This window comes from Oncorhynchus mykiss, chromosome 12 (genome assembly GCF_013265735.2).
Source record: "Oncorhynchus mykiss isolate Arlee chromosome 12, USDA_OmykA_1.1, whole genome shotgun sequence".
Classification (NCBI taxonomy): Eukaryota; Metazoa; Chordata; class Actinopteri; order Salmoniformes; family Salmonidae; genus Oncorhynchus; species Oncorhynchus mykiss.
The window spans coordinates 70,805,865-70,831,157 of NC_048576.1; the positions used below are offsets into that span (position 1 = coordinate 70,805,865).

The 25,293-nt window shown below is 40.6% G+C and overlaps 2 protein-coding genes across 4 annotated transcripts; one reads left to right on the plus strand and one right to left on the minus strand.

The window, feature by feature from the left end:
* The first annotated feature begins 1,302 nt into the window (after positions 1–1,302).
* LOC110538205 (meiosis-specific coiled-coil domain-containing protein MEIOC) lies at positions 1,303–13,310 on the plus strand. 3 transcript variants are annotated; one of them, XM_021624862.2, is made up of 8 exons: positions 1,303–1,534; positions 1,970–2,089; positions 2,334–2,491; positions 4,526–4,630; positions 4,819–6,640; positions 6,829–6,963; positions 10,886–11,066; positions 11,892–13,310. In XM_021624862.2, exons 1-8 carry the CDS (start codon positions 1,529–1,531, stop codon positions 12,062–12,064), a joined length of 2,700 nt encoding a protein of 899 aa, XP_021480537.2. In that variant the 5' UTR covers positions 1,303–1,528; the 3' UTR covers positions 12,065–13,310. The 3 variants fall into 3 exon arrangements, with proteins under 3 accessions (XP_021480537.2, XP_036794156.1, XP_036794157.1); XM_036938261.1 differs by having other exon boundaries at positions 1,983–2,089; XM_036938262.1 differs by lacking the exon at positions 1,970–2,089.
* LOC110538206 (coiled-coil domain-containing protein 43) lies at positions 13,299–21,961 on the minus strand. The gene is made up of 5 exons (XM_021624863.2): positions 21,720–21,961; positions 15,288–15,378; positions 15,025–15,169; positions 14,782–14,828; positions 13,299–14,345 (listed from the first exon to the last, which is right to left on the minus strand). Exons 1-5 carry the CDS (start codon positions 21,891–21,893, stop codon positions 14,158–14,160), a joined length of 645 nt encoding a protein of 214 aa, XP_021480538.2. The 5' UTR covers positions 21,894–21,961; the 3' UTR covers positions 13,299–14,157.
* Between the last annotated feature and the right edge of the window lie 3,332 nt (positions 21,962–25,293).

Here is a 25,293-nt window from a genome sequence, read left to right on the forward strand (position 1 = left end):
TGTGTGTGTGTGTGTGTGTGTGTGTGTGTGTGCGTGAGTGAGTGAGTGTGAGTAAAAGTGACAGTGAAGGTGTGTGTGTGTCAGAGTGGGAGACCTGTGGATGGGCCTAGAGTCAGTGTGGATAGTCTGTGGGAGAGGGAGATAAGTAGTTAGCCATGTAACAGTCTCATGCCCAGGGGATAGAAGCTGCTTAGGCCCTTACCAAAGCAGATAGTGGTTTTGAAATTGCAGTAAAAGTGCAGTAACTGCAGTCAACTGTGGTATTTTGGTCGCAGTGATTGCACTGTAACTTCAGTTACACTGCAAAATTACTGCAGTAAAAACAATTGTGTTATATTGGACACAGTATTTGCAGCATACTGCAGTTATTCTGCATTCTAACTACAGTTATACTACAGTGTAGTGCAGTTATACTGCACTCTGACTGCAATCTTTTTTCGTAAGGGGGAGTCTGTTGGTCTGAGCCTTGATGCACTGGTACCGCCTGCTGGACGGAAGCATGGAGAAGAGTCCATGTCTCGGTTGGCTGGGTCTTTCTCAGACACCCCCTGGCATGTACGTCCTGGATGGCTCTGAGCTCACCCCCAGTGATGTGCTGGGCCATCCTCACCACTCTATGTAAGGCAGTGGCGGTTGGTGGCGTTTTAGAGGAGGAAAGGCGTTTTTTTTAATGGACATGGCCTTATTTCTATTACAGTATATTTGATTACTGTCATTCATATTCCATTCACCCAGTTCAATGTAACATCAATATTAATCTATCTATCAAAGCTATCTAGTAGGCCCACGCAAAAAAATATATATAAACATAGCGACATCTTGTGGGTATTGTAGGACAATGCATTTGCAACACTTGTAGCCAAAGATGTCCAGTCTCCAACTACTTATACAAGGGAAGTTTCTTCATATTTGGTTGAATAAATTGAGGTCCTGGACTTGACTAAGCACTATTTTTGCTATGATTTAGTTATTAGTATTAATTGTAACACATGATTGTATACTTTATAAGGATGTAGCCGACCATATGTTTACTTATAATTTTTTTTTGATGAAGATGATTCAAGAAAAGCAATACATGTTCAACAAAAATCCTTCACTTTGCATGAAAAAGCCTCATGATATAGTCCCTCATTGATAGTAAAATAGGATTCCCCCATCTTTTAATTTGATTAAAATGATTGGTTGCTATGCCCTTTATGTGTACAATTCTTATTTGAACCCATTGGGTGAAAAAGCTTCTTATGGACCAATCATCACCTTTGAGACAGTTAGTGATAAAAGAAGAGCATTTTATTCGCGGGGGTTGTTGTGAAGGTCTTGCTCGTGACGCTACTTTACAAAAGCGAGAAGAGCAACTGGCAAGCTCGAGATCAATACTTCTGTAGCTAGCCGCAATGTACAGTGATTTCTCCTGTCATTGTTTAAAGTCCGTTTGATTTAATTCATTTTTTTGAAAAGTTATACTTTTAAATCGTGAACATTTCAGCTGGGGAAATTCCCTACAGAAACGTTGTTTACAAAATAATTTATGGAGGTAAGTAGCTAGCTAGCTAGCCCAGTTGGCTAACTAAATTTAGTTAGACATAAATCGTGTGACTGAGGGAGACAAGGGACACGAAAGCTAACTTAGGACAAAAGTCAAACCGTCTGTTATTACTGTGTTTTTCAGAATACGTTGTTGATTGAACTCATAAAAGTTGTTTTTTTTTAGTGTTTTGGGTTTAGCTAGCTAGACACCTGCTGAGCATCCTTCTTTCTATCTTTGTAACTAACTTAGCTAGTTAACGTCCGCAAACTTACTGTTGCTAACTAACGTACAATTAATTACAATTTGACTTGGGCCAAGTTAGCATTGTGCAATACAATATGTTATTACCCTGCTAGCTGTATATCTAATAATCAAGATAGCTAGTCAATGAAACTCTATTGTTCTGTTGAATGTTTGTATGAATATCTTTGTAATGTTTAGTTTAATAATGCAGTGAAGAATAGAATAAGTGCAAGTTCAAGAGGAGTGAGAATGGCGTTTGATCGATTCCAGAGTGCATCATCAGGTTCAGACTCATTCTTTTCCTCAAATAAGCATCAGGTGAGACATTCAAAAGAAGTGTTTTACTTTTCTAGATTGCAGTTCATTACAATGTAGGCTATAGGTGATAAATAATTCAAGTGGTATGTTTATTAATGGTTTATATTAAGTAGCTAGTGTTTTAGGTATGAATTGGTATGAATTGTCTATTGTAGGCAAAACAGAATCAGAATGCTATATCTCACCAGTGACTGGCTGACGTTTTCACTAGGGTTCATGAATTTCCTTTTTTATTGTATCACAGACCTGTGGAACTGCGGACAATGAAAGACTCTTGCAGCCGTACATCCCCTTACCCGAATTCTCATTGTTAGAAGAACCTCCCATGTCCTACACACCCTGGTCTGCACAGGATGATCCATACCAACTCATTAATTGCACCCAAAACAATGTTCAAAGCAGGTACCTAAACTAACTACTTGTTTATATCCCTGTTAGTGAGCATTTATCCTTTGACTTTTTCCACATTTTGTTACATTACAGCCTTATTCAAATTGATTGGGAATTTTTTTCCCCTCATCAATCTATTCAAATGCAATTCTCAGAATTGTATACTGACCTGGTCCATACTGTGTTTTGTCATACCAGTATTTAACATTGACAGTCTGAAGAATGTATTGGGAAAAGGAAGACCAAGTCTTAATTTATACTGAACAAAAATATAAAGTAAAGTGTAGGTTCCATGTTTCATGAGCTGAAATAAAAGACCCCAGAAAATGTCCATATGCACAAAAATCTTTTTGGGCACAAATTTGTTTACATCCCTGTTAGTGAGCATTTCTCCTTTGCCAGGAGAAACACAATGCCACAGGTGTCTCAAGTTTTGAGGGAGCGTGCAATTAGCCATGATGACTGCAGGAATGTCCACCCGAGCACCCGTTGCCAGAGAATTTAATGTTCATTTCTCTACCATACGCCATCTCTGTCGTTTTAGAGAATTTGGCAGTACCTCCAACCGGCCTCACAACCGCAGACCACATGTATGGCGTTGTGTGGGCGAGCGGTTTGCTGATGTCAATGTTGTGAACACAGTGCCCCATGGTGGCAGTGGTGGAAAAAGTACCCAATTGTCATACTTTAGTCAAAGTAAAGCTACCTTAATAGAAAATGACTCAAGTAAAAGTGAAAGTCACCCAGTAAAATACTACTTGAGTAAAAGTCTAAAAGTATTTGATTTTAAGTATACTTAAGTATCAAAAGTAAATGTATTTAAGCATCAAAAGTAGAAGTATGAATCATTTCTAATTACTTATATTAAGCAAACCAGTAGGCACAATTTTCGTGTTTTTTATTTATTTACAGATAGCCAGGAGCGCACTCAAACACTCAGACATCATTTACAAACAAAGTATTTGTGTTTAGTGAGTCCGCCAGATCAGAGGTAGTAGGGATGACCAGGGATGTCCTCTTAAGTGTGTGAATTGGACCATGCTCTGTCCTGCTAAGCATTCAAAATGTAACAAGTACTTTTGGGTGTCAGGAAAAATGTATGGAGTAAAAACTACAACATTGTCTTTAGAAATAGTAGTAAAAGTAGTCAAAATATTAATTTTAAAGTACAGATACCCCCCAAAACGACTTAAGTAGTACTTTAAAGTATTTTTACTTAAGGACTTTACACCACTGGGTTATGGTATGGGCAGGCATTAGCTACAGACAAAAAACAAAATTATATTTTATCAATGGCAATTTGAATGCAAAGAGATACCAAGACGAGATCCATTTTCGTGCCATTCATTCACCGCCATCACCTCAGGTTTCAGCATGATAATGCACGGCCCCATATTGCAAGGATCCGTACTCAATTCCTGGAAGCTGGAAATGTCCCAGTTCTTCCATGGCCTGCATATTCACCAGACATGTCACCCATTGAGCATGTTTGGGATGCTCTGGATAAATGTGTATGATAGTGTCTTCCAGTTCCTGCCAATATCCAGAAACTTCGCACAGCCATTGAAGAGTAATTGGACAACATTCCACAGGCCACACTCAACAGCCTGATCAACTCTATGCGAAGGAGATGTGTCGAGCTGCATGAGGCAAATGGTGGTCACACCATATACAGACTGGTTTTCTGATCCACTCCCATCTGTGACTAACAGATGCATATCTGTAATTCCAGTCATGTGAATATTCATAGTTTAGGGTCTAAGGAATTTATTTAAATTGACTGATTTCCTTATATGAACTGTAGCTCAGTAAAATCTTTGAAATTGTTGCATGTTGCGTTTATATTTTTGTTTATTATAATTTTATTGTACTGAAATCATAGAGAACGTTTCATATGTGATTTGAAGACACAAGGTGTTCATGAATACACTGTCCATTTGAAATTAAGTTGAACTTCTAATAACCTCTATATGTCCCACTCCATGTGAAATGTAAATGGTCTTCTTTTTCATGTGTTTTGAAATGCTTATGTTTTAAATCTCCAAGGAATCTCCCAGATGGAAATGATTGTGGAAGTGAAGCTGATCTCTATGGGCTGGTGTCAAATATCTTGGAGGAGGCTGATCAAATGGACAGTTACTATACTGAAGAGTAAGTTATTCATTAGGAGGGTATTTTTTTGTCTTCAGTGATATGAGCTAATTTCTTAGTATTGGGAGACAAATTAATGGGAATTGAAAATGTTAACCGCAATGTTTGCCAGTAATGACTTTGAGACTTTCAATTATGTTTTTAAAAAAAAACGTATTTAACCTTTAACTTCTCAACTCTCCTTTCAGGACATTATCCCAACTGAAATCTGTCTGGTCTCCCAAGTCAATGAGCGACGATTGCCAGCAGTACTTCCAATCAGAGTCCAAAGTGCAGTCCAACTTTCTGCCGAACCATGTTTACCCTGAGTCTTTCAGCAAAGCACAAGGGCAGCCAATGAACAGAGGTTCCGAAGAGTTCTACCAGCATTTCAACGGCTTTGATACCAGTGACCAGCAGTGGCTCCTCTCTTCCTGCAATGGAGACATGGACACTAGATACTCTCTACAGACCCAAGAGCTGCCGAAGCCGCCGGGGCTTCCACTGCCCAACGTGGGGAACGCCTACCGTTCAAACACGAGGCCGAGTAAACACGAGTACAACACAGCTGAGAAGGTTGGAGGGTTCTGTGGGTCTGGGAACGCTCTTTCTGACCACATGGATGCTTTTGCACCCTCCTTCTGCCCCCAGAGCAAGATTAATAGCCAGTGCTTTGACCACTACTATGAAGAGTTCCCAGGCCAGATCAGCGCCAAGCCCAGAAGGACCAAGCAGTACACCATGCAAGAGGTCAACAAGCTGGCCAGCAACATCCAGACTCTGATGGTGGGTGAGCAGGACAACGCATGTGGTAGGGAGCCCCAGAAACGGCAGAGTGTGCAGATGCAGTATGACAACATCATGGCCGAACAGAGGAACTTCTCCAACACAAGGATGCCTGGGCAAAGCACTCAAGCCATGCAGTTTAAGAAGGAACTAGGAGGGGAGTATGGAGCCATGCAGAGGGAGACGGATGGAGGAATGAAGAGCAAAGAGCTGCTACAGAGTGACTTTGATTCCAAAGACTTATCTGGATTTGGTCCACAACACGTTGAGTATTTCCAAAAAACTAAATCACTCTCAGCGTCTTTCAATCCTACAATTTCTCACCAAAACAAGATGGCTGTCCAGAAAGGAAGCAATCCCCTCTCTACGGGCCTGAGTCTGAACCAGTACCATTATAGCCAGCAGAACCCATTGCAGAACAAACTCAAGCAGCAGCATCAGCAGCCAATGGGAAACTGTTTTTCCTCTCGGCCGTCCAAGATGCTGTCCCACTCTGTGTCTGAGTTTGTACCTCAGCACTCCCACCAGATGCAGAGAGGACCACCACCGTGCATCCAGGACTACAGTCAGGGGGACGGGCCCAGCCTCCACAGCAGCAGGGCAGGACAGAACCAGGTCAGGATGGGCATGGGCGGGCTGAGGAGGGGAGCCAGCGACAGTGACTTTGAGATGCAGCTGGACAAGAGCAGGATGCACATGGCTGGGCTGGTGGCTGATGGCTGCTCCCCGACTCAGTGCTTGGATGGGAAGACAAGGCCCCAGACCAGCACTCACATGACAGGAGATGTGGACAAGAAGCAGGGGCTCCTGCAGAACCCTTACCTCGACCTACTCGGCAGCATGTATGGCTCTCAGAGATTCGGCGGAGGAAACGGCACTGTCAACGCAGGAAAGAACCCAGCCTTTCTGCCTTGCATGTATCAGGCTATGAATGACCCCAGACAGAACTCCTGCCACATGTCTTTGAACTCTGCCAGCTTCAACTCCAGATCCTCCTTCCCCTACGGCGGTTCCATCCCCCCCATGGACCTGTGTGACCTGCTGCCAGACGGGGAGTTTGCAGCTTTCAACCCTTACCTCAATGACATGATGGGCTCCAGTGGAGAGAACCCCTACCCAGGGATGATGGGAGGCCTCCGCTCCCCGAGGATAATGAGGAACCGTGGAGGACCCATGAGCCAGCTTCACTTCCACCTGGAGGAGTGCTATGAGCAGTGGAGAGTCCTGGAGAAGGAGAGAAAGAAGGTGAGCAATAAAAATGAGTGCTTCATTTAGTGGGAATATTTTTGTTTCTTGTGATCATCTTGAAATCCTTATTATTTATCTGATTATGCTGCAATACAATACTTGGTAAGAATGACTCCCAAACTAGGATTAAAATGTATAGTTCGATTGGTTGGCATTAAGTGTTTTTTTTATATTATGTGTTTTAGACCGAGGACGTCCTTACCAAGAGTTATCCTGGAAAGCGGATTTCTGTGGTGACCAGCAGTGCCCTCCCCAAAATCCCACCTAACCCTTCCAGAGTGGACCGTCTCATCGTGGACCAGATCCGAGAACAAGCCAAGGTGAGAAATATTCATTCTTAAAAGTCTAAGCCTGGGGGGGGGATTCTAAGCTGACATATGGAATTGTTTTAAGATGGTCATGCTATGGATCATTTAGCTATTTGATTTAGAATTTTAGGACTCCTTTAGGTATCAAAATCTATATTTTTAAAGATTTGATAAAATATTGAATTTGGCCTTTACTACTATAGAAACGCATTGAATAACACATTCATACAGTAAATTCGTAAAGAATTCAGATCCATTGACTTTTTCCACATTTTGTTACATTACAGCCTTATTAAAATTGATTGGGAAAAAAATGTTCCCTCATCAATCTATACACAATACCCCATAATGACAAAGCGGAAGCAGATTTTCAGAAATGTTTGCAAATTTATTAAAAATAAAAAACATGAATACCTTATTTACATAAGTATTCAGACCCTTGTGTCGAGGCACAGATCTGGGGAAGGGTACCAAAACATTTCAGCAGCATTAAAGGTCCCCCAAAACACAGCGGCCTCCATCATTCTTATATGGAAGAAGTTTGGAACTACCAAGACTCTTCCTAGAGCTGGCCCCCCGGCCAAACTGAGCAATCGGGGGAGAAGGGCTTGGTCAGGGAGGTAACCAAGAACCCGATGGTCACGCTGACAAAGCTCCAGAGTTCCTCTGTGGAGATGGAAGAACCTTCCAGAAGGACAACCATCTCTGCAGCACTCCAGCAATCAGGCCTTAATGGTAGAGTGGCCAGACGGAAGCCACTCCTCAGTAAAATCCACATGACAGCCCGCTTGGAGTTTGCCTTAAGGCACCTAAAGGACTCTTAGACCATTAGAAACAAGATTCTCTTGCCTAATGAAACCAATATTGAACTCTTTGACCTGAATGCCAAGCGTCACTTCTGGAGGAAATCTGGCACCATCCCTATGGTGATGTATGGTGTTGGCAGTATCACGAATCAAGGTAAGACCCAGATGCAGACTGTCGAAGTAACAATGTTTAATGTTCCAACAGAGGCAAGCAGTAGACAGGTCAAGGCAGGCAAAGGTTGGTAATCCAGAGGGAGGCAGAGGTACAGGTCGGCAGGCAGGGTCAGGGGCAGGCGGGCTTAGAGTCAGGACAGGCAAGGGTCAAAAGCAGGAGTACGGGAAAACACGCTGGTTGACATGAAAAACATATAAGACCAACTGGCAACAAACAGACAGAGAATACAAGTATAAATACACAGGGGATAATAGGGAAGCGCGGCGACACCTGGAGGGGGATGGAGACAAACACAAAGACAGGTAAAACAGATCAGGGCGTAAAGGCAGCATCATGCTGTGGGGATGTTTTTCAGCTGTGGGGACTGGTAGACTAGTCAGGATTGAGGGAAAGATGAATGTAGCAAGGTACAGAGAGATCCTTGATAAAAACTTGCTCCAGAGTGCTCAGGACCTCCGACTGGGGCAAAGGTTCACCTTCCAACAGGACAACAACCCTAAGCACACAGCCAAGACAACGCAGGAGTGGCTTCGGGACAAGTCTCTGAATGTCCTTGAGTGGCACGGCCAGAGCCTGGACTTGAATCCGATCGAACATCTCTGGAGAGACCTGAAAATAGCTGTGCAGCAACGCTGCCCATCCAACCTGACAGAGCTTGAGATGATCTGCAGAGAAGAACTCCCCAAATACAGGTGTACCAAGCTTGTAGTGTCATACCCAAGAAGACTCAAGGCTGTAATCGCTGCCAAAGGTGCTTCAACAAGGACTGAGTAAAGGGTTTGAATATTTATGTAAATGTTATATTTTAACTTTTTATTTTATTTAGAAATTTGCTAACATTTTAAAAACCTTTTCATGCTTTGGCATTATGGAGTATTGCGTAGATTGATGAGGGGGGGAAAAGCAATTTAATCCATTTTAGAATAAGGCTTTAACAAAGCAAAATGGGGGTCAAGGGGTCTGAATACTTCCCGAATGCACTGTAAATGGCAAAAAATAAATTTTAAGAAACAGGGTTTTGAAGTGTTTGTCCTATATCTAGGAGATATAAGAAAGCTTGGAAAATATATATAGAGTTGAAGTCGGAAGTTGACATACATTTAGGTTGGAGTCATTAAAACTAATTTTTCAACCACTCCACAAATTTCTTGTTAACAAACTATAGTTTTGGCAAGTCAGTTAGGACATCTACTTTGTGCATGACACAAGTCATTTTTCCAACAATTGTTTACAGACAGATTGTTTCACTTATAACTTACTATCACAATTCCAGTGGGTCAGATGTTTACATACACCAAGTTGACTGTGCCTTTAAACAGCTTGGAAAATTCCATAAAACTATGTCATGGCTTTAGAAGCTTCTGATAGGCTAATTAACATAATTTGAGTCAATTGGAGGTGTACCTGTGGATGTATTTCAAGGCCTGCCTTCAAACTCAGTGCATCTGGAAGGAGACGCGTTTTGTCTCCTAGAGAAGAACGTACTTTGGTGCAAAAAGTGCAAATCAATCCCAGAACAACAGCAAAGGACCTTGTGAAGATGCTGGAGGAAACAGGTCCAAAAGTATCTATAGCCACAGTAAAACGAGTCCTATATCAACATAACCTAAAAGGCCGCTCAGCAAGGAAGAAGCCACTGCTCCAAATCCGCCATAAAGAAGCCTGACTACGGTATTCAACTGCACATGGGGACAAAGATCGTACTTTTTGGGTAAATGTCCTCTGGTCTGATGAAACAAAAATATAACTGTTTGGCCATAATGACCATCGTTATGTTTGGAGGAAAAAGTGGGAGGCTTGCAAGCCGAAGAACACCATCCCAACCGTGAAGCACGGGGATGGCAGCATCATGTTGTGGGGGTGCTTTGCTGCAGGAGGGACTGGTGCACTTCACAAAATAGATGGCATCATGAAGAGGGAAAATTATGTGGATATATTGAAGCAAAATCTCAAGACATCAGTCAGGAATACTTCCAAAGTTGTGGCAAAATGGCTTAAGGACAACAAAGTCAAGGTATTGGAGTGGCCATCACAAAGCTCTGACCTCAAACCTATCGACAATTTGTAGGCAGAACTGAAAAGGCGTGTGCGAGCAAGGAGGCCTACATTCCGGATTCAGTTGCACCAGCTGTCAGGAGGAATGGTCCAAAATTCACCCAACTTATTGTGGGAAGCTTGTGGAAGGCTACCTGAAACGTTTGACCCAATTTAAACAATCTAACGGCAATGCTACCAAATATTAATTGAGTGTAACTGACCCACTGGGAATGTGATGAAAATTAAATCTGAAATAAATCATTTTCTCTACTTTTATTCTGACATTTCACATTCTTAAAATAAAATGGTGATCCTAACTGACCTAAAAACAGGGAATTTTTACTATGATTAAATGTCAGGAATTGTGAAAAACTGAGTTTAAATGTATTTGGCTAAGGTGTATGTAAACTTCCGACATCAACTGTATATATTTTTAACACATATTTAACCCATTTTTTGGGTAGGCGCAAAACTACCATCATATGTCCATAAATTTTGTATAACCAGTTACCTACAGACGAGTCCCATGACACTTGGGGCCGCATTAGTTTGTAGGCCAAACGCAGATGCCGAAGTGCGACATCGACAGATGTGGTAGAAAGAGACGCACCCAATGCAGACATCTCTAAGTTAAACTGACGGATTTTAATGGAGATTTTTTTTAAATGATGTTACTTAGATTGACGCACCGGTGCGTGAATCGACTCTAGGAGGTTAAATGTCCACTTTGGAATTTTAGGATTGGGTGATGGCTAATTCCATACAAATTGGCATGAGTGTTGATAGAAGAGTAGATTAAGACCAATACATGAATAGCAGTTGCTGTAGGCTAGATGAACACCCATCAAGTTCTGCAAGTGTTTCAAAATGCAGTTGAATAATTTTTTATGGAATTTATTTTCCTCTTATATCATAGGTGGTGAGCCTTCTGGGTAAAATGGAGCGTCTGCGTAGCTTCCCCCTCCATGCCAATATTTGTTCAGCGCTGGACAGACACCTCGAGGCTATTTACATTACCCAGGCCAGACGCAAGGAGGAATTTGTCAACACTTCAAACCGTCAGAGACAGGCCAGCACACATTTCAGAGAGGACAGAGGTAACTCAACACTAAGTCATTAATGAGCCGCAGCTAGTTCTAAACAACTAAATCCCCAAGCATTTGTCTGTGCATTGTCTTCTAATTTTGTTTTAGATTTATTCTGGAAATATGGCTGCCATTTTTTATTCTGTTGAGCCTTTTATATTTTATTTCCTTGAAAGAGCAAATAACAGAGCTTGTCTTCTACATTTGCCTTTTCGTGTTTGGGATGAGCAGCATTTGTCAGCTCTGATGATGAGGCCTAAAAACCAGTGGTGGAAAAAATACCCAATTGTCATACTTGAGTAAAAGTAAAGATACCTTAATAGAAAATGACTAAAGTAAAAGTGTAAGTCGCCCAGTAAAATCCTAAAAGTCTAAAAAGTATTTTCTTTTAAATATACATAAGTATCAAAAGGAAAAGGATAAATCCTTTCAAATTCTTTATATTAAGCAAACCAGAAGGCACCATTTTTTTAAAAATAGATAGCCAGGGGCATGCTCCAACACTCAGACTTCATTTACCAAGGAAGCATGTGTTTTCTGCCAGATCAGAGGCAGTAGGGATGACCAGGGATGTTCTCTTGATAAGTGTGAATTAGACAATTGTCCTGTCCTGCTAAGCATTAAAAATGTTACGAGTACTTTTGGGTGTCAGGGAAAATATATGGAGTAAAAAGTACATAATTTTTTTTAGGAATGTAGTGAAGTAAAAGTTGTAAAAAATATAAATAATAAAGTACAGATACCCCAAAAAACTACTTAAGTAGTACATTCAAGTATTACTTTACTTAATTACTTTACACAACTGCTGTCTTATTTTTTTGCCTGTATTCCTGCTAGATATACTGCTACTTGCTACAGCACTGAGGGGTCTGTGTTTGACCACAAGGAAGTCCCGCACTGCCCTGTGGTGTGCCCTACAGATGACCCTACCCAAGTCCAACACGGACAAGCTGGATGAGCAGAGCACCTCTGAGGAGACCAGCCCAGGGAGAACACTTATCCAGTTCTGATGCCACTGAGCCACCCTATGGTTCACATGTGACACTCACTCACGTTCATGCTATAGATGTTGCTGAGAGCAAGACCAGTGAGGAGCATTAGGCCAGATGAAATTTTGATCACATCATTAGACAGAACAAAAGGAATTCTTGTATGTAGGCTCAGTTTGAGCAAATAGAGGAAATTAATTATTTTTTGAGATTATCAGTCTTATTTAAAATCTATCCTAAAGCAGGTGGTTCAGAGCAATGTAATGGGATAACCAGGGGTGCATTTATTTTAAATGGCAGTACAATTCTATTATGCTGTTGAATTGAGAATCCCCAAAATCCCTTCAGCCCCAGTAATTCCCTGCTAACGAGCTTCTATTAGGAACATGAGAGAGAGCAGAGCCTGATCAGATATGTTGGTGGTGATAACTGTAGAATATACAGTATTACATTCATCAGTATTGTCAACTACCTTAGAGCTAGGGTACTTGCAGTCATTGCAAGGAAAATGAGTTTAATTGACCTTAGTGGCCACAAATGTACAATTTGATTGATAGTTGCTCTTGGGCTAGGGGAATTCATAATATGAAATGTGTTAAGGCTTAATTTATCTTCAAAATCACCACATTTTGTGATTAGGGTCATCGAAAATAATGGGAATCTTGGAAAGGCCGAATATTATTTAAAGACACTATTTATAATTATTAAAACATGGCAGTCATTTGAATGTTTTCCTGATTGTTTTACTTATTTATTTGAATGTGATTTGACATTCAGTTCTCTAATATGCTTCTTAACAACCAATAATTGTGGATAAGTGATCATTGCCTCCTCTTAAGTTGAGTGGATATGGCAATGGGAACCACTTTTCTGTCATATTCCATGTTAACATACCAATCAATCGTCAACTTGAAGCATTGCGTTTCCTCGGTTTACCTGAAAAGCAACATAGTCAGTGTATTGTTTTTACTTACTCAGTAGGTTAGAAATTTGGACTGGTCATGCATTGATGTTAATTAAATCTTATGTTATTCTTATTTTGAATTTAGTTCTCTGAATGTTAATCAAGCTGCATTAAAGCTCATTTCAAAACATAAGAATTAAGTTTGATGGACACATACTATCAATGACATAATACACACTCGTAAGACAGGTGGCAAACATGTTCAAACCCCTGTATTTTTAATGTTCCTGTTTGAAATGGTATGTTTCACGATAATCGTTTGTTTTATTAATTCAAAAAACAATAAAGCTCTTTAAAATGGCATTTATTTATTCAAAAAATGTTGAAAATGAACCCCATTGCCATTCTGCAAACATTGTACATGATATAATCGAGGTATACAGTATCAACCACCACGCTGTTCTGATTCTAATACAAGAGAGTGCATAGACAGTACATGAAGACTGGGGTGACAAACTGAATGTATTTAATATGACAATGCCTTGAGTGAATCCATCTCCAAAGAGGAAAAGCATTTGCAACACATTGGCTCAATCTTTGAGTGAGTTAAGATCCCATAGAGCACTTCCCCTTTATTTTACTACAATATAGTAATTGCAGAACATTTGAATGCCATTTAAAAACATTTATCTTGGAAAATTATTACTTAAACTGGGCAAACATTTTAGAGTGAAGGCTTGCATGCTACATCTATTGAATGACTATTCATTTTCAGAGACAGTCTCCCTATTAGTAGAGGCATATTGAAAAGGAGGCAATGATACAGAAACATCCACCTCTTTAGTATCAACATGGTAGGATGAAAGATACAGGCAAGAGCTTGTGCAGGTTGATCAGAGCAAGTAGAGATAGACTATTAATGTTGGCTTTTCATAGAGTCACTGATTTACTTTAATCACAGTTGAGAAAGAACACATTGTAGATAGATGGACTGTTTCCCAGTTTTAGATAAAGCTTGATGACTGAAACCAATAGAAAAGTAAAATGGTAATTGGTTAAAACAATGTCCAGACAAGTTCTTGTTACAATGTCATGTTACAATCATAAGGGTGGAAAATAAGGGATAGGTAAAAATAGATGTTGATTTCAGTTTTTTTTATCCAGTAACAAAACATTTAATGTGACAATGTCCCAAGGTGTCATTTGTTTCTCATCTTTTGCGTTCCCCTTTCTGTGTGCGTTTCTTCTCCTTGTCCTTCCTGTCCTGCCTGGCTAGTTTATCCTTCTCACGCTGCATCTTGTCCGTCTCTTTCTTCTTATGCGAGTCTTCCTTAGCCTGGTCCCTCTGCTGTTTCTTCCTGCTCAAAACCTCCTCCACGTTGGTGTTCTTAAACAGGGCTGAGGCGACCAGTAAAGGAGTTTCACAGCAAAACCAACATCCCTATTCCTAAAGCATCTCAGAGTAGGAGTGCTGATCTAGGATCAGGTTTCCCCAAAACATTTAATCAAGATTTAATAGGCAACACGGATCCTGGATCAGCACTCTCATTCCAAGGCACTTTACATATACAGACCAAAATGTACTATTACCTGGGTTAAGAAGTTGACGGTGCCATAAGTGGTCTTTAAAAATATAGTACTGGTTAAATATTACTTAATGCAGTAAACAATACATTTGCACTCCATTTTAGTCATTTAGCAGACACTTATCCAGAGTGACACAGTTAGTGCATTCATCTTAAGATAGCTAGGTGGGACAACCACATATCACAGTAAGTACATTTTCCCTCAATAGGAGTTATAGGAGGAGTAATGGGAGGCATTGACAGGATACATTTATCACCACTGGGGGGAAAAGCCTGCTCCTCCTCTTCAGCTTCAGTGTTGATGTCAAGGAAACTTGAAAAATAGTGCTCCTCATTGCAGTCACATAAAAATTAACATTTTGGGAAACACTGCTTTCATTATACATTTCAGAAATAAACACTTAAGACATTTAGAGCTGTATAGGTTTAACAAGGGGCAAAGCATAACTGTAGGGGCACACAATAAGTGCAATATATTGAGCCAAGGATATTCTTCATCATCTGTGATATTGGCATATTGAGCCAGGACTGCTTCTTTAGCTTCTTTCCTCTTCCTGGACTCCTGAGATACTTCCTTCTGTTTCACCACAATCTGTGCCTGCTTCTCTATCAGATTGGCAATGGCCAGTACCTCAGCTAAAGACAGAGAGAGAGGGAGGGAGGAAATTCAACAGATAATTCATACAACGGCTGCTCCAGCTATTAGCTCTTGTCTGAAAGTACAGCTAGAATCATTTGTCTTTTATGTTCATACCATCCTCCTTGTTTTTGGTTGCCGACCGGGCACAGCTCTCAGCCCACTGACTAATGATCTCTTTGCAGACATCTTCAAGTTTCTCATCCTCCTGTGCATGGAAGACAGTAGAGAATGGACATGCAATTAGTGAATTTGAACATCACTACTTTGAGACAAATATGGTTAGATGCAGCCCAATATGGCAACTTTAGTATGGACGAGTGGGTGTTTTGAAAGGAGTGGGTGTATGGAAAGTGAATCAGCTAATTGGGCAGATGTTGCCACTCAAGACCATTTTGCGTTGCTGATTGGGCTGCATGACGAGTCGATGAGCCGGTGACCAGTGTACAGGTGTTGTATCGACCAGCCTGCCGACCTAAAGTGCTTCCGACTGGGCAGCTGTATCGCGGTTGTGTCGCCGGTGGTAGCTAACATGAGCATTCCCTCCACTGATTTTATTTCAAGTAAGATAGCAGCCTATACAAAAAAATAGCATTTATTTGAAAATGTTTAGGTCCATTATAATTTATACATAATTTATAGTTATGGATGGTCAAGAGTGGCCAGGAGTGTTTAACCCAAAGTATATATATATATTTTTTTTTACTCAAACCTCCTGCCAGGCTAGATTGAATGGGCTCCCGGGCCAGATTGGGACAAATGGTCTAACCCAGTGGTTCACAAACTATGGGGGGCGCGAGGGGTCAGCAGTCTGGCGTTCAACATACTCTTGAAAGTTGTAATAGTAGATTGTACAATGTTCCATTTTGAAATTGGGTAGTGCATCATCAGTTTTCCTCTTGTCATGTCAGTCATTGCATACCTTAGAGAGCTATTTATTACTTGTCAGAAATGTCCAGATCAACTAGCCCAGTGGTTCTCAAACGTTTTATAGTCCCGTACCCCTTCAAACATTCAACTTCCAGCTGCGTACCCCCTCTAGCACCAGGGTCAGCGCACTCTCAAATGTTGTTTTTTGCCATCATTATGTCATGACGTTGGCCTGGGGGTAGGTTTATGACAGTCATAAATACCTCTTCTCCCCCCTTTTCCTCTCTCTACCCTACTGATGTGACATTTGTAAATCCCTTGGTTAACATAGAGATTCTGGTAACATCAGAAGGTGGGGGGAAATGAACTATATTCTGGTAATCCAACCAATTGAACATATGCGGTGGTACTTAATGAATATGATGTCAGTTCGGTTGTCTTCTGAGACATTCTCATCAATGACAGGATGACAAACTCTACAGTGAAAAGTCTGCACATTGTAGTTATCGGATTCACATGGAATTGTTGTTCAATTTAAATGTTTGAATATAAAATTATTGGTGAAGAGATTAAATGTAATTTTAGCTTCCAAATGAGAGATTTGGGGGTTTTCATAAGGTTAGGGCTCTGCTCAATCAGTGGCCCACCCCTGTAAAGAGACATGGATTATAAAACTTTTAAAACACACCCTTCTTGCTCCACTATATAAAGCCTTGATGAAAATGTAATCTCCTGTTCCGAGGATGTGAGGACGACGGTCCGATGTCAGAATGGTTCAGATAATAACTACAGAACGAAGCCAACCTCAGCGTGAGCTTTGGTTGCGAATGGTATTAACTTTGAACTCTTATTGACTACAGAAGTGATACCTCCTAGCTGTTGAGTTAGCAACAGCAGCCGTAAACGTGGGCTAGGAAAGAACAAACAGAATCTACCACACAACGACGTTACTACATCGTATCCAATTTACCATGAGACATTCTTCAAAGGACTCTGTTGGGCAACACGGCCTTCCATCTACCACCAACCTACCGAGGCGCAGCTCAGAGTAAATAGTATTTAGAATGCATAAGATACTGTATTTACGACAGAGACATTGCTTCTCCCTTTGTTCCTCAGTCTTCCCGCTCTTTCACTCAAACCCAGCCCCTTTTCTTTGTGTAACCAGCTGTCATATCTGTTCCCTCCGCTAAGGACGTTTTCCTTCATGATATAATTTGTAATCAAGGTATGATTCATTCTGTGTATATGTAATTCTGTGTGATTAGTTATGTATTTAGTAAATAAATAAATAAACCCAATTTTGTATTGCTGATTCAACTTGTCAGCCAGGGTTCGTGAAGATAAACAAGAATTTACAACTTTCAGATGAGACTGAAATAAGGTGACGATTAATGTTGACTGCTATTGATGTAAAATATTACTAAGTCTTTTAAGTGACCCCAAACTTTTGAACGGCAGTGTATGTAAGATGGCTAAATAAAAAGCTAAATTATTTATTATTATTATTATATTATTTGTGCCCTGGTCCAATAAGATCTCTTTGTCACTTCCCACTAGCCGGTTTGTGGCAAACTCACACTCATTCTTATGTTTAACGTGTGTGTGTGTGTGTGGCAGGCTTACAATTGTCGTGTCTTTGGCTATGCCGGATTAAGTGATATGACATGCTATTCTAGAAAATCCTTTCTCTGTAATTAATATTACCTGATCGAGTTAATCATGTAAATTAACTAGAAAGTCGGGGCACCACGAAATAATATTTATAGAGCTTTTATCTTCCGAATAAGAAATGTCCTTGTTTTTGAAAGAAAAGCACATTTTTTGTCCATTAAAATAACATCCAATTGGTCAGAAATAGTGTAGACATTGTTAATGTTGTAAATGACTATTGTAGCTGGAAACGGCTGATTTGTTATGGAATATCTACAAAGGCTTACAGAGGCCCATTATCAGCAACCATCACTCCTGTGTTCCAATGCCACGTTGTGTTAGCGAACTCAAGTTTATCATTTTAAAAGGATAATTGATTATTAGAAAACCCTTTTGCAATTATGTTAGCACAGCTGAAAACTGTTGTTCTGATTAAAGAAGCAATAAAACTGGCCTTCTTTAGACTATCAGCATTTGTGGGTTTGATTACAGGCTCAAAATTTCCAGACACAAATAACTTTCCTCTGAAACTCGTCAGTCTATTCTTGTTCTGAGATATTAAGGCTATTCCATGCGAGAAATTGCCAAGAAACTGAAGATCTCGTACAACGCTGTGTACTACTCCCTTCACAGAACTGCGCAAACCGACTCTAACCAGAATAGAAAGAGGATAGGGAGGCCCCGGTGCACAACTGAGCAAAAGGACAAGTACATTAGTGTCTAGTTTGAAAAACAGACGCCTCAAAGGTCCTCAACGGGCAGCGTCGTTAAATTGTACCCGCAAAACACCAGCCTCAAGGTCAACAGTGAAAAGGCAACTCCACTCCTCTTTCTGTTCTGGTTAGAGACAGTTTACGCTGTTCTGAAAGGGAGTAGCACACATCGTTGTACGAGATCTTCAGTTTCTTGGCAATTTCTCGCATGGAATAGCCTTCATTTCTCAGAACAAGAATAGACTGATGAGTTTCAGAAGAAAGTTATTTGTGTCTGGACGTTTTGAGTCTGTAATCGAACCCACAAACGCTAATGCTCCAGATACTCAACTAGTGTAAAGAAGGCCAGCTTTATTGCTTCTTTAAAATCAGAACAGTTTTCATAATTGCAAAAGTGTTTTCTAATGATCAATTAACCGTTTAAAATAATCAACTTGGATTACCTAACACAGCGTGCCATTGGAACACAGGAGTGATGGTTGCTGATAACAGGTCTCTATCTACATAGCTGTACATTCCATAAAAAAGCAGCAGTTTCCAGCTACAATAGTCATTTACAACATTAATGTCTACACTGTATTTCTGATCAATTTGATGTTATTTTAATGGACTTTTTTTTTTTTCCTTTCTTTTAAAAGCAAGGACATTTCTAAGTGACCACAAACTTTTGAACAGTAGTGTGTGTGTGTGTGTGTAAATATATACACACACACAAAGTGGAAGTGGGAGGTTTACATACACTTAGGTTGGAGTCATTAAAACTCATTTTTCAACCACTCCACAAATTTCTTGTTAACAAACTATAGTTTTGGCAAGTCAGTTAGGACATCTACTTTGTGCATGACACAAGTCATTTTTCCAACAATTGTTTACAGACAGATTATTTCACTTATAACTCACTATCACAATTCCAGTGGGTCAGAAGTTTACATACACTAAGTTGACTGTGCCTTTAAACAGCTTGGAAAATTCCAGACAATTATGTCATGGCTTTAGAAGCGTCTGATAGGCTAATTGACATAATTTGTGTCAATTGGAGGCATAGCTGTGGATGCATTTCAAGGTCTACCTTCAAACTCAGTGCCTCTTTGCTTGATATCATGGGAAAATCAAAAGAAATCAGCCAAGACCTCAGAAAAAAATTGTAGACCTCCACAAGTCTGGTTCATCCTTGGGAAAATTTCCAAACTCCTGAAAGGTACCACGTTCATCTGTACAAACAATAGTACGCAAGTATAAACACCATGGCACCACGCAGCTGTCATACCGCTCAGGAAGAAGATGCGTTCTGTCTCCTAGAGATGAACATTATTTGGTGCGAAAAGTGCAAATCAATCCCAGAACAACAGCAAAGGATCTTGTGAAGATGCTGGAGGAAACAGGTACAAAAGTATCTATATCCACAGTAAAACGAGTCCAATGTCGACATAACCCTAAAGGCCACTCACCAAGGAAGAAGCCACTGCTCCAAAACCGCTATAAAAAAGCCAGACTACGGTTTGCAACTGCACATGGGGACAAAGATCGTACTTTTTGAGAAATGTCCTGTGGTCTGATTAAACAAAAATAGAACTGTCGATAATGACCATCGTTATGTTTGGAGGAAAAAGTGGGAGGCTTGCAAGCCGAAGAACACCATCCCAACCGTGAAGCACGGGGGTGGCAGCATCATGTTGTGGGGGTGCTTTTCTGCACAAGGGACTGGTGCACTTCACAAAATAGATGGCATCATGAGGGGGGAAAATGATGTGGCTATATTGAAGCAACATCAATACATCAGTCAGGAATTTAAAGCTTGGTCGCAAATGGGTCTTCCAAATGGACAATGACCCCAAGCATACTTCCAAAGTTGTGGCAAAATGGCTTAAGGACAACGAAGCCAAGGTATTGGAGTGGCCGTCACAAAGCCCTGCCCTCAATCCCATAGAACATTATTGGGCAGAACTGAAAAGGTGTGTGTGAGCAAGGAGGCCTACAAACCTGACTCAGTTACATCAGCTCTGTCAGGAGGAATGGGCCAAAATTCACCCAACTTTTTGTGGGAAGCTTGTGGAAGGCTGCACAAAACGTTTGACCCAAGTTAAACAATTTAAAGGCAATGCTACCAAAACCTAATTGAGTGTATGGAAACTTCTGACCCACTGGGAATGTGATGAAAGAAATAAAAGCTTAAATAACTATACTATTCTGACATTTCACATTCGTATAATAAAGTGGTGATCCTAACTGACCTAAAACCGGAAATGTTTACTAGGATTAAATGTCAGGAATTGTGAAAAACTGAGTTTAAATGTATTTGGCTAAGGTGTATGTAAACTACCAACAACTGTGATATATATTTTTTTACCTTAATCACATTTTTATTTGGCGTATCACTGACGGCATTGTGCGTACACCCCAGTTTGGGAATACCTGTACTAGCCCATGTCAGCTAACGTTTTTGTATTTAGCCAATAAATGTAACGTTTGAGTCACTCAAATATTAAATGAACACACATTAGACATGGCAAAATGTATAGAATTGCAAGACAATGAGCTTTAAAAAGGTCAAATATTCTCTGCACGTCATGACAAAATGTGTAGAATTTATGGAAATAAACATTCAACCTTCCAAATGTTCTCTCAACAAGAGGGGTGAACAGTTTGTGTCATGAACAGTGCTTGTGCCCATAGAAATAGATGTGGCGCTCACGCGCATTCATCCACAATGCTGAAATAGGGCCACTATTCTTTCGAGACTCCCACACGCCACATTGAGCTGCAGTTACCCCTTTCTCCTTTGAGAGCAAGTGGGAAGGACGTCGTGTCAGTGAATCATCAGTTAGTATAATGTGCTATGTCAGGTGTTGCCACATTTTGGAGTAGCCTACTGAGCATGTAGGCTTTCTCCAACCCTGATCTAACAAACTTGATTCAACTGAACCTGACGAGCAGCTGATTAGTGAAAACGAAATCCTGCAAATGGGTTGGTACCCAGTAGCTCTCGAGGCATGGCCACCCTGCTGTATGTCATAACCATATGTTTGTCTGGAGAGTTCCACCGAAGTCTCAACACGGGATAACTGGCTAATAATAGAAAGGGTCTGGACAACTTCAGGTTTGATTCGCCTAACCCCGATCTCCAAATATGGCTAATGGTAGATTGACACGTCGCTAACGTTGTTACCAGTTAGTTATATGGGAACAGATCGATTGTAGTCACTCAGTTGTTAGATAGCGTAGTTAACACCCACTTGTAACCATTGAGCACGATAGCCAGCTATTGACTAACTTACCGCGGCGCAAGCATGGCATGTCTGCCGCCTATATTTACCAGAAATGCAGATAGAATTCCTAGCAGTGCGTCCTCCTTCTCTTCGTCACTCTCCTCCTCTTGAAGTATTCCTAAAATATAAGCTCCATACACCTCCTGGTCCACTTCCAAGGAGTCTAGTCGATCATTCAGCCACTTCTCAAACTCCCCGGCATCTGCCATGGACGCCGCCATCTTGGCCGTTCGGGGTCTTCCACACCCTACGACGATCCGCGTGTATTGCCTGCTAGATAAAACTTTAGCAGAATATGGTTGCTGCCTCGTACACTGTTTTAGTGATTGCCAGGAAATAATTAATAATTTACATTATTGCATTTAAGGAGGGATAATTAATCAACTACATAATCCATTTGAAATGTTATTCATTCGTTCATAGACGTTAGAATTCTTTAAAAAACTTCATGCGAGATTATGTGACCAATTAATACATTTAAATTATATCCGCAAATCAAACGACATAGTTAACACACCCCTATAATAAAATGTTCATGAGATTTTATCATGCTATTCTATGAGATTCGAGAGACTCCCCCGCCCTGACTCAGGTGACGTGGACACAGATGTGGTTCTCTACTTTTCACCACTGGGTGGGAGTATAAGACATAGTCTGATTTTTTAGTCAAGTATATTTTTTCTCCAGTTCTACTGCCTAAAAAAGTTTATATTTGGCTATTTTTTTATATATCTTATCTCACATGCATGACCATCACCTGGATATGCTGAAAGATTGTTGTGCATCTAAATGTATCCCTGACTCTGGACAATGTTTCCTGATCACTAGTTGATGCTTCCAGTCACACTAACTAGTACTATTCTCTGTTGATAGTGAGACAAGTAACGCCCTCCAGCTGTTGAATACATTAAGGAAGGTTTCCAAGGGGATGGTCTCACCCTGCATCCAGAGAGGCCTCACTGTGTTTGGGGTATCAGTTGCCCCGTATCTTCCCTCCCTACCTCCCTGCTTCTCTATAATGATTTCACACGTCGCTGGTCTTGTAATAATGAAGTGTGAAGCTTCTGTGCTGCCATGGGGAAGCTGCCATGTACAACATCCTCATGGCCTATATACATGTAGCCAGATCCTGACATTGATGTGAGCGAAGTTTAAATTAAACATGCAAGGGCCTAGTCCACTCCACACACACACACACACACACATTTTTATTGGAAATTGGGAGTAGCAAGTGTTGTGGTCTGGTTTGGTTTGGAGAGGTCACTGGGGTAGACTGGTTACACAAGTTTGTTGTTGCAACTGTTGTGTTCTATGTGTTCTATAGGTAATACACTTGTGGTTGTTTGTGTGCTGTAACTGAAGACAAGGTCAAGAGAGATTGAGATGCTATGGAACAGTGTATATGTTTGAGAGAAAAGGAGACATGACAACGTGGCTGGCGTCTCATCTGAGCCAGAGAGGCCCAAAGTCAGCCCATGCCGCTCTCCACAGTACCACGTAGCTTAAGGACGGCTGTCCTATTTTTATCGAGGGGCTGTGGATTGATGCGAAGTGACGAGGGCCGCGAGCTGCTGAGTGGGTGGGCACCCACATGCTCGGCTCCACAGGCAATCTCCCTCCACGGACACCCCACACACACACCACACACACGCACAAACACCGACATGCATGCACACAGAGGCAAGCACACACACACACATACGCACTCATGCGAGCACACACTCTCCTATCTTCATCTCTCCCCCCAATGCCATCGGCCTAAAAAAGCCCTATGGTCACAATTTGCAATGTCCTCCCTGTCAACATCTTCTCTGCTCCAGTGTCAATGTATTAGCACAATCCAGCCCCTACTACAGTATTTATCATTTAGATATTATTTTCTTAAGTATGTGTTGCATTTTAAAAACTCTTAGAACAATAGCCCAACCTGGTAACACTCGATACGCAGCCAGTCTTACATTCAAAACCTTTCGTTGTGCATTCATTTTGTTTGCAGACGTCTTTCACCTCACAACCATTGATCCAAAATAGAAGTTTACTGTGAAATATAATGAGTACATTGGTTTAATCATCAAAACACAATTTAGTTATCTTAACAACCAGTTAATCCAATATAATTATTTTTTTGATACGTTTGAAAATTGCTATTTGAATGTAGATGCTACAGTACTGTAAATTACAGTACATTACACTGTTTTCACATTAGGCAATACACTTGCACTACGATTAAAATTGACTGAACATCAAATTTCCATAATTTATATCCCATGTGTGATCAACGGTGTGATCATTAAAGACATCTTTCACAATGTAACAAATTAAATAAATGACATAAACATCATGTTTAACAGGTACTAGTTTGCATCACGCCTGTCTTGAGCATTTGGCCATAGGTTGTCATCGAAATCGCAGTAAATATCCTTATTATTCATGCACTTGGGGAAAAACCTTTCGGTATGGTGAATCCAAGCCTGACATAGGACTGGGTTGATGTTATTTCATGCCTCGCCGATGCCCTGAAGGAGGGTGGTACGCTTATGGGGATAACGATCATACATCTTCCACCTGTATTGTAATCGTGTATTGTACTTTACAGTATTGTATTTTACACATGTATTGTAGTGGTCCTGTATGCGGCTCAGGTCATAAGAGTATGACATTAGCAACACTAGAGTTGTGGGTTCAATTCCCACTGGGGTCACATACCAAAATATGTTGACTGTTGCCACTTTGGATTAAAGTATCTGCTATGTAAATAATAATAGATATAATAATAATTTGGGGGGTGCTGATATTTGTCCTGTTACACAGTCTGTAATGGAAATGTGTTTTTTGCATATCCCAACTCCCCCTGAGATACCCACAGGGAGTGGGGTCACGGCCAGGGTCACCATTGTACATCACTTCTGGAGCAATTAGGGTTAAGTGTGAGCTAGAAACACAAGCATTTTGCTGCACCTGGTGTAATATGCTAATCTGTGCATGCGACCAATACACTTTGATTTGAATACATCAATGTCAGATTTTTTCCAAATTTACTGTGACGTAAAATCATTAGTCATCATAGTACATATCACACTATTTATGTTTTTTTTTTAACTAGGCAAGTCAGTTAAGACTAAATTCTTATTTTCAATGACGGCCTAGGAACAGAACGACAGATTTGTACCTTGTCAGCTCAGGGATATGAACTTGCAACCTTTCAGTTACTAGTCCAATGCTCTAACCACTAGGCTACCATGCCACCTACTTTAGAAACATACATTTCTATTATCTATTGTAGTTCTCAAAATCTGTAGTAGACAAACCAGTATGTATACATGTCAAATCTATAGGTTTAGCAAATGTTTAAGTGATCATCAATTAAGAACAGCCCCCCCCCCCCCCCCCCCTCCCTTATTTCCTGCAATTCTAATCATTTTGTCATGTGGTGCAGATAACTGATGATGCACTACCCAATTTCGAAATTGCACCTTGTACATTTTACCATTACAACTTTCAGGAGTAAGTTGAGTTCCTTTAAAAACATAATGGAAAAAAGCACTATGAAGCGCAGAGCCAGAGCTCTGACATGTATAGCATGTTACTGTACAGACACAGCTTTCCAATTTAGGCGTTAAG

Excerpts from the sequence above, each read along its gene's own strand:
- LOC110538205 (XM_021624862.2), top strand. Across the intron at positions 2,090-2,333 it reads TTTCCTCAAATAAGCATCAG|ACCTGTGGAACTGCGGACAA; the intron begins GTGAGACATTCA and ends ATTGTATCACAG. Across the intron at positions 6,964-10,885 it reads AGATCCGAGAACAAGCCAAG|GTGGTGAGCCTTCTGGGTAA; the intron begins GTGAGAAATATT and ends CTTATATCATAG.
- LOC110538206 (XM_021624863.2), bottom strand. The coding sequence starts at position 21,893 with ATGGCGGCGTCCATGGCAGATGCCGGGGAGTTTGAGAAGTGGCTGAAT. Across the intron at positions 15,379-21,719 it reads GAATTCTATCTGCATTTCTG|GAGGATGAGAAACTTGAAGA; the intron begins GTAAATATAGGC and ends TTCCATGCACAG. Across the intron at positions 14,829-15,024 it reads AATATCACAGATGATGAAGA|TGAAGCTGAAGAGGAGGAGC; the intron begins ATATCCTTGGCT and ends TGACATCAACAC.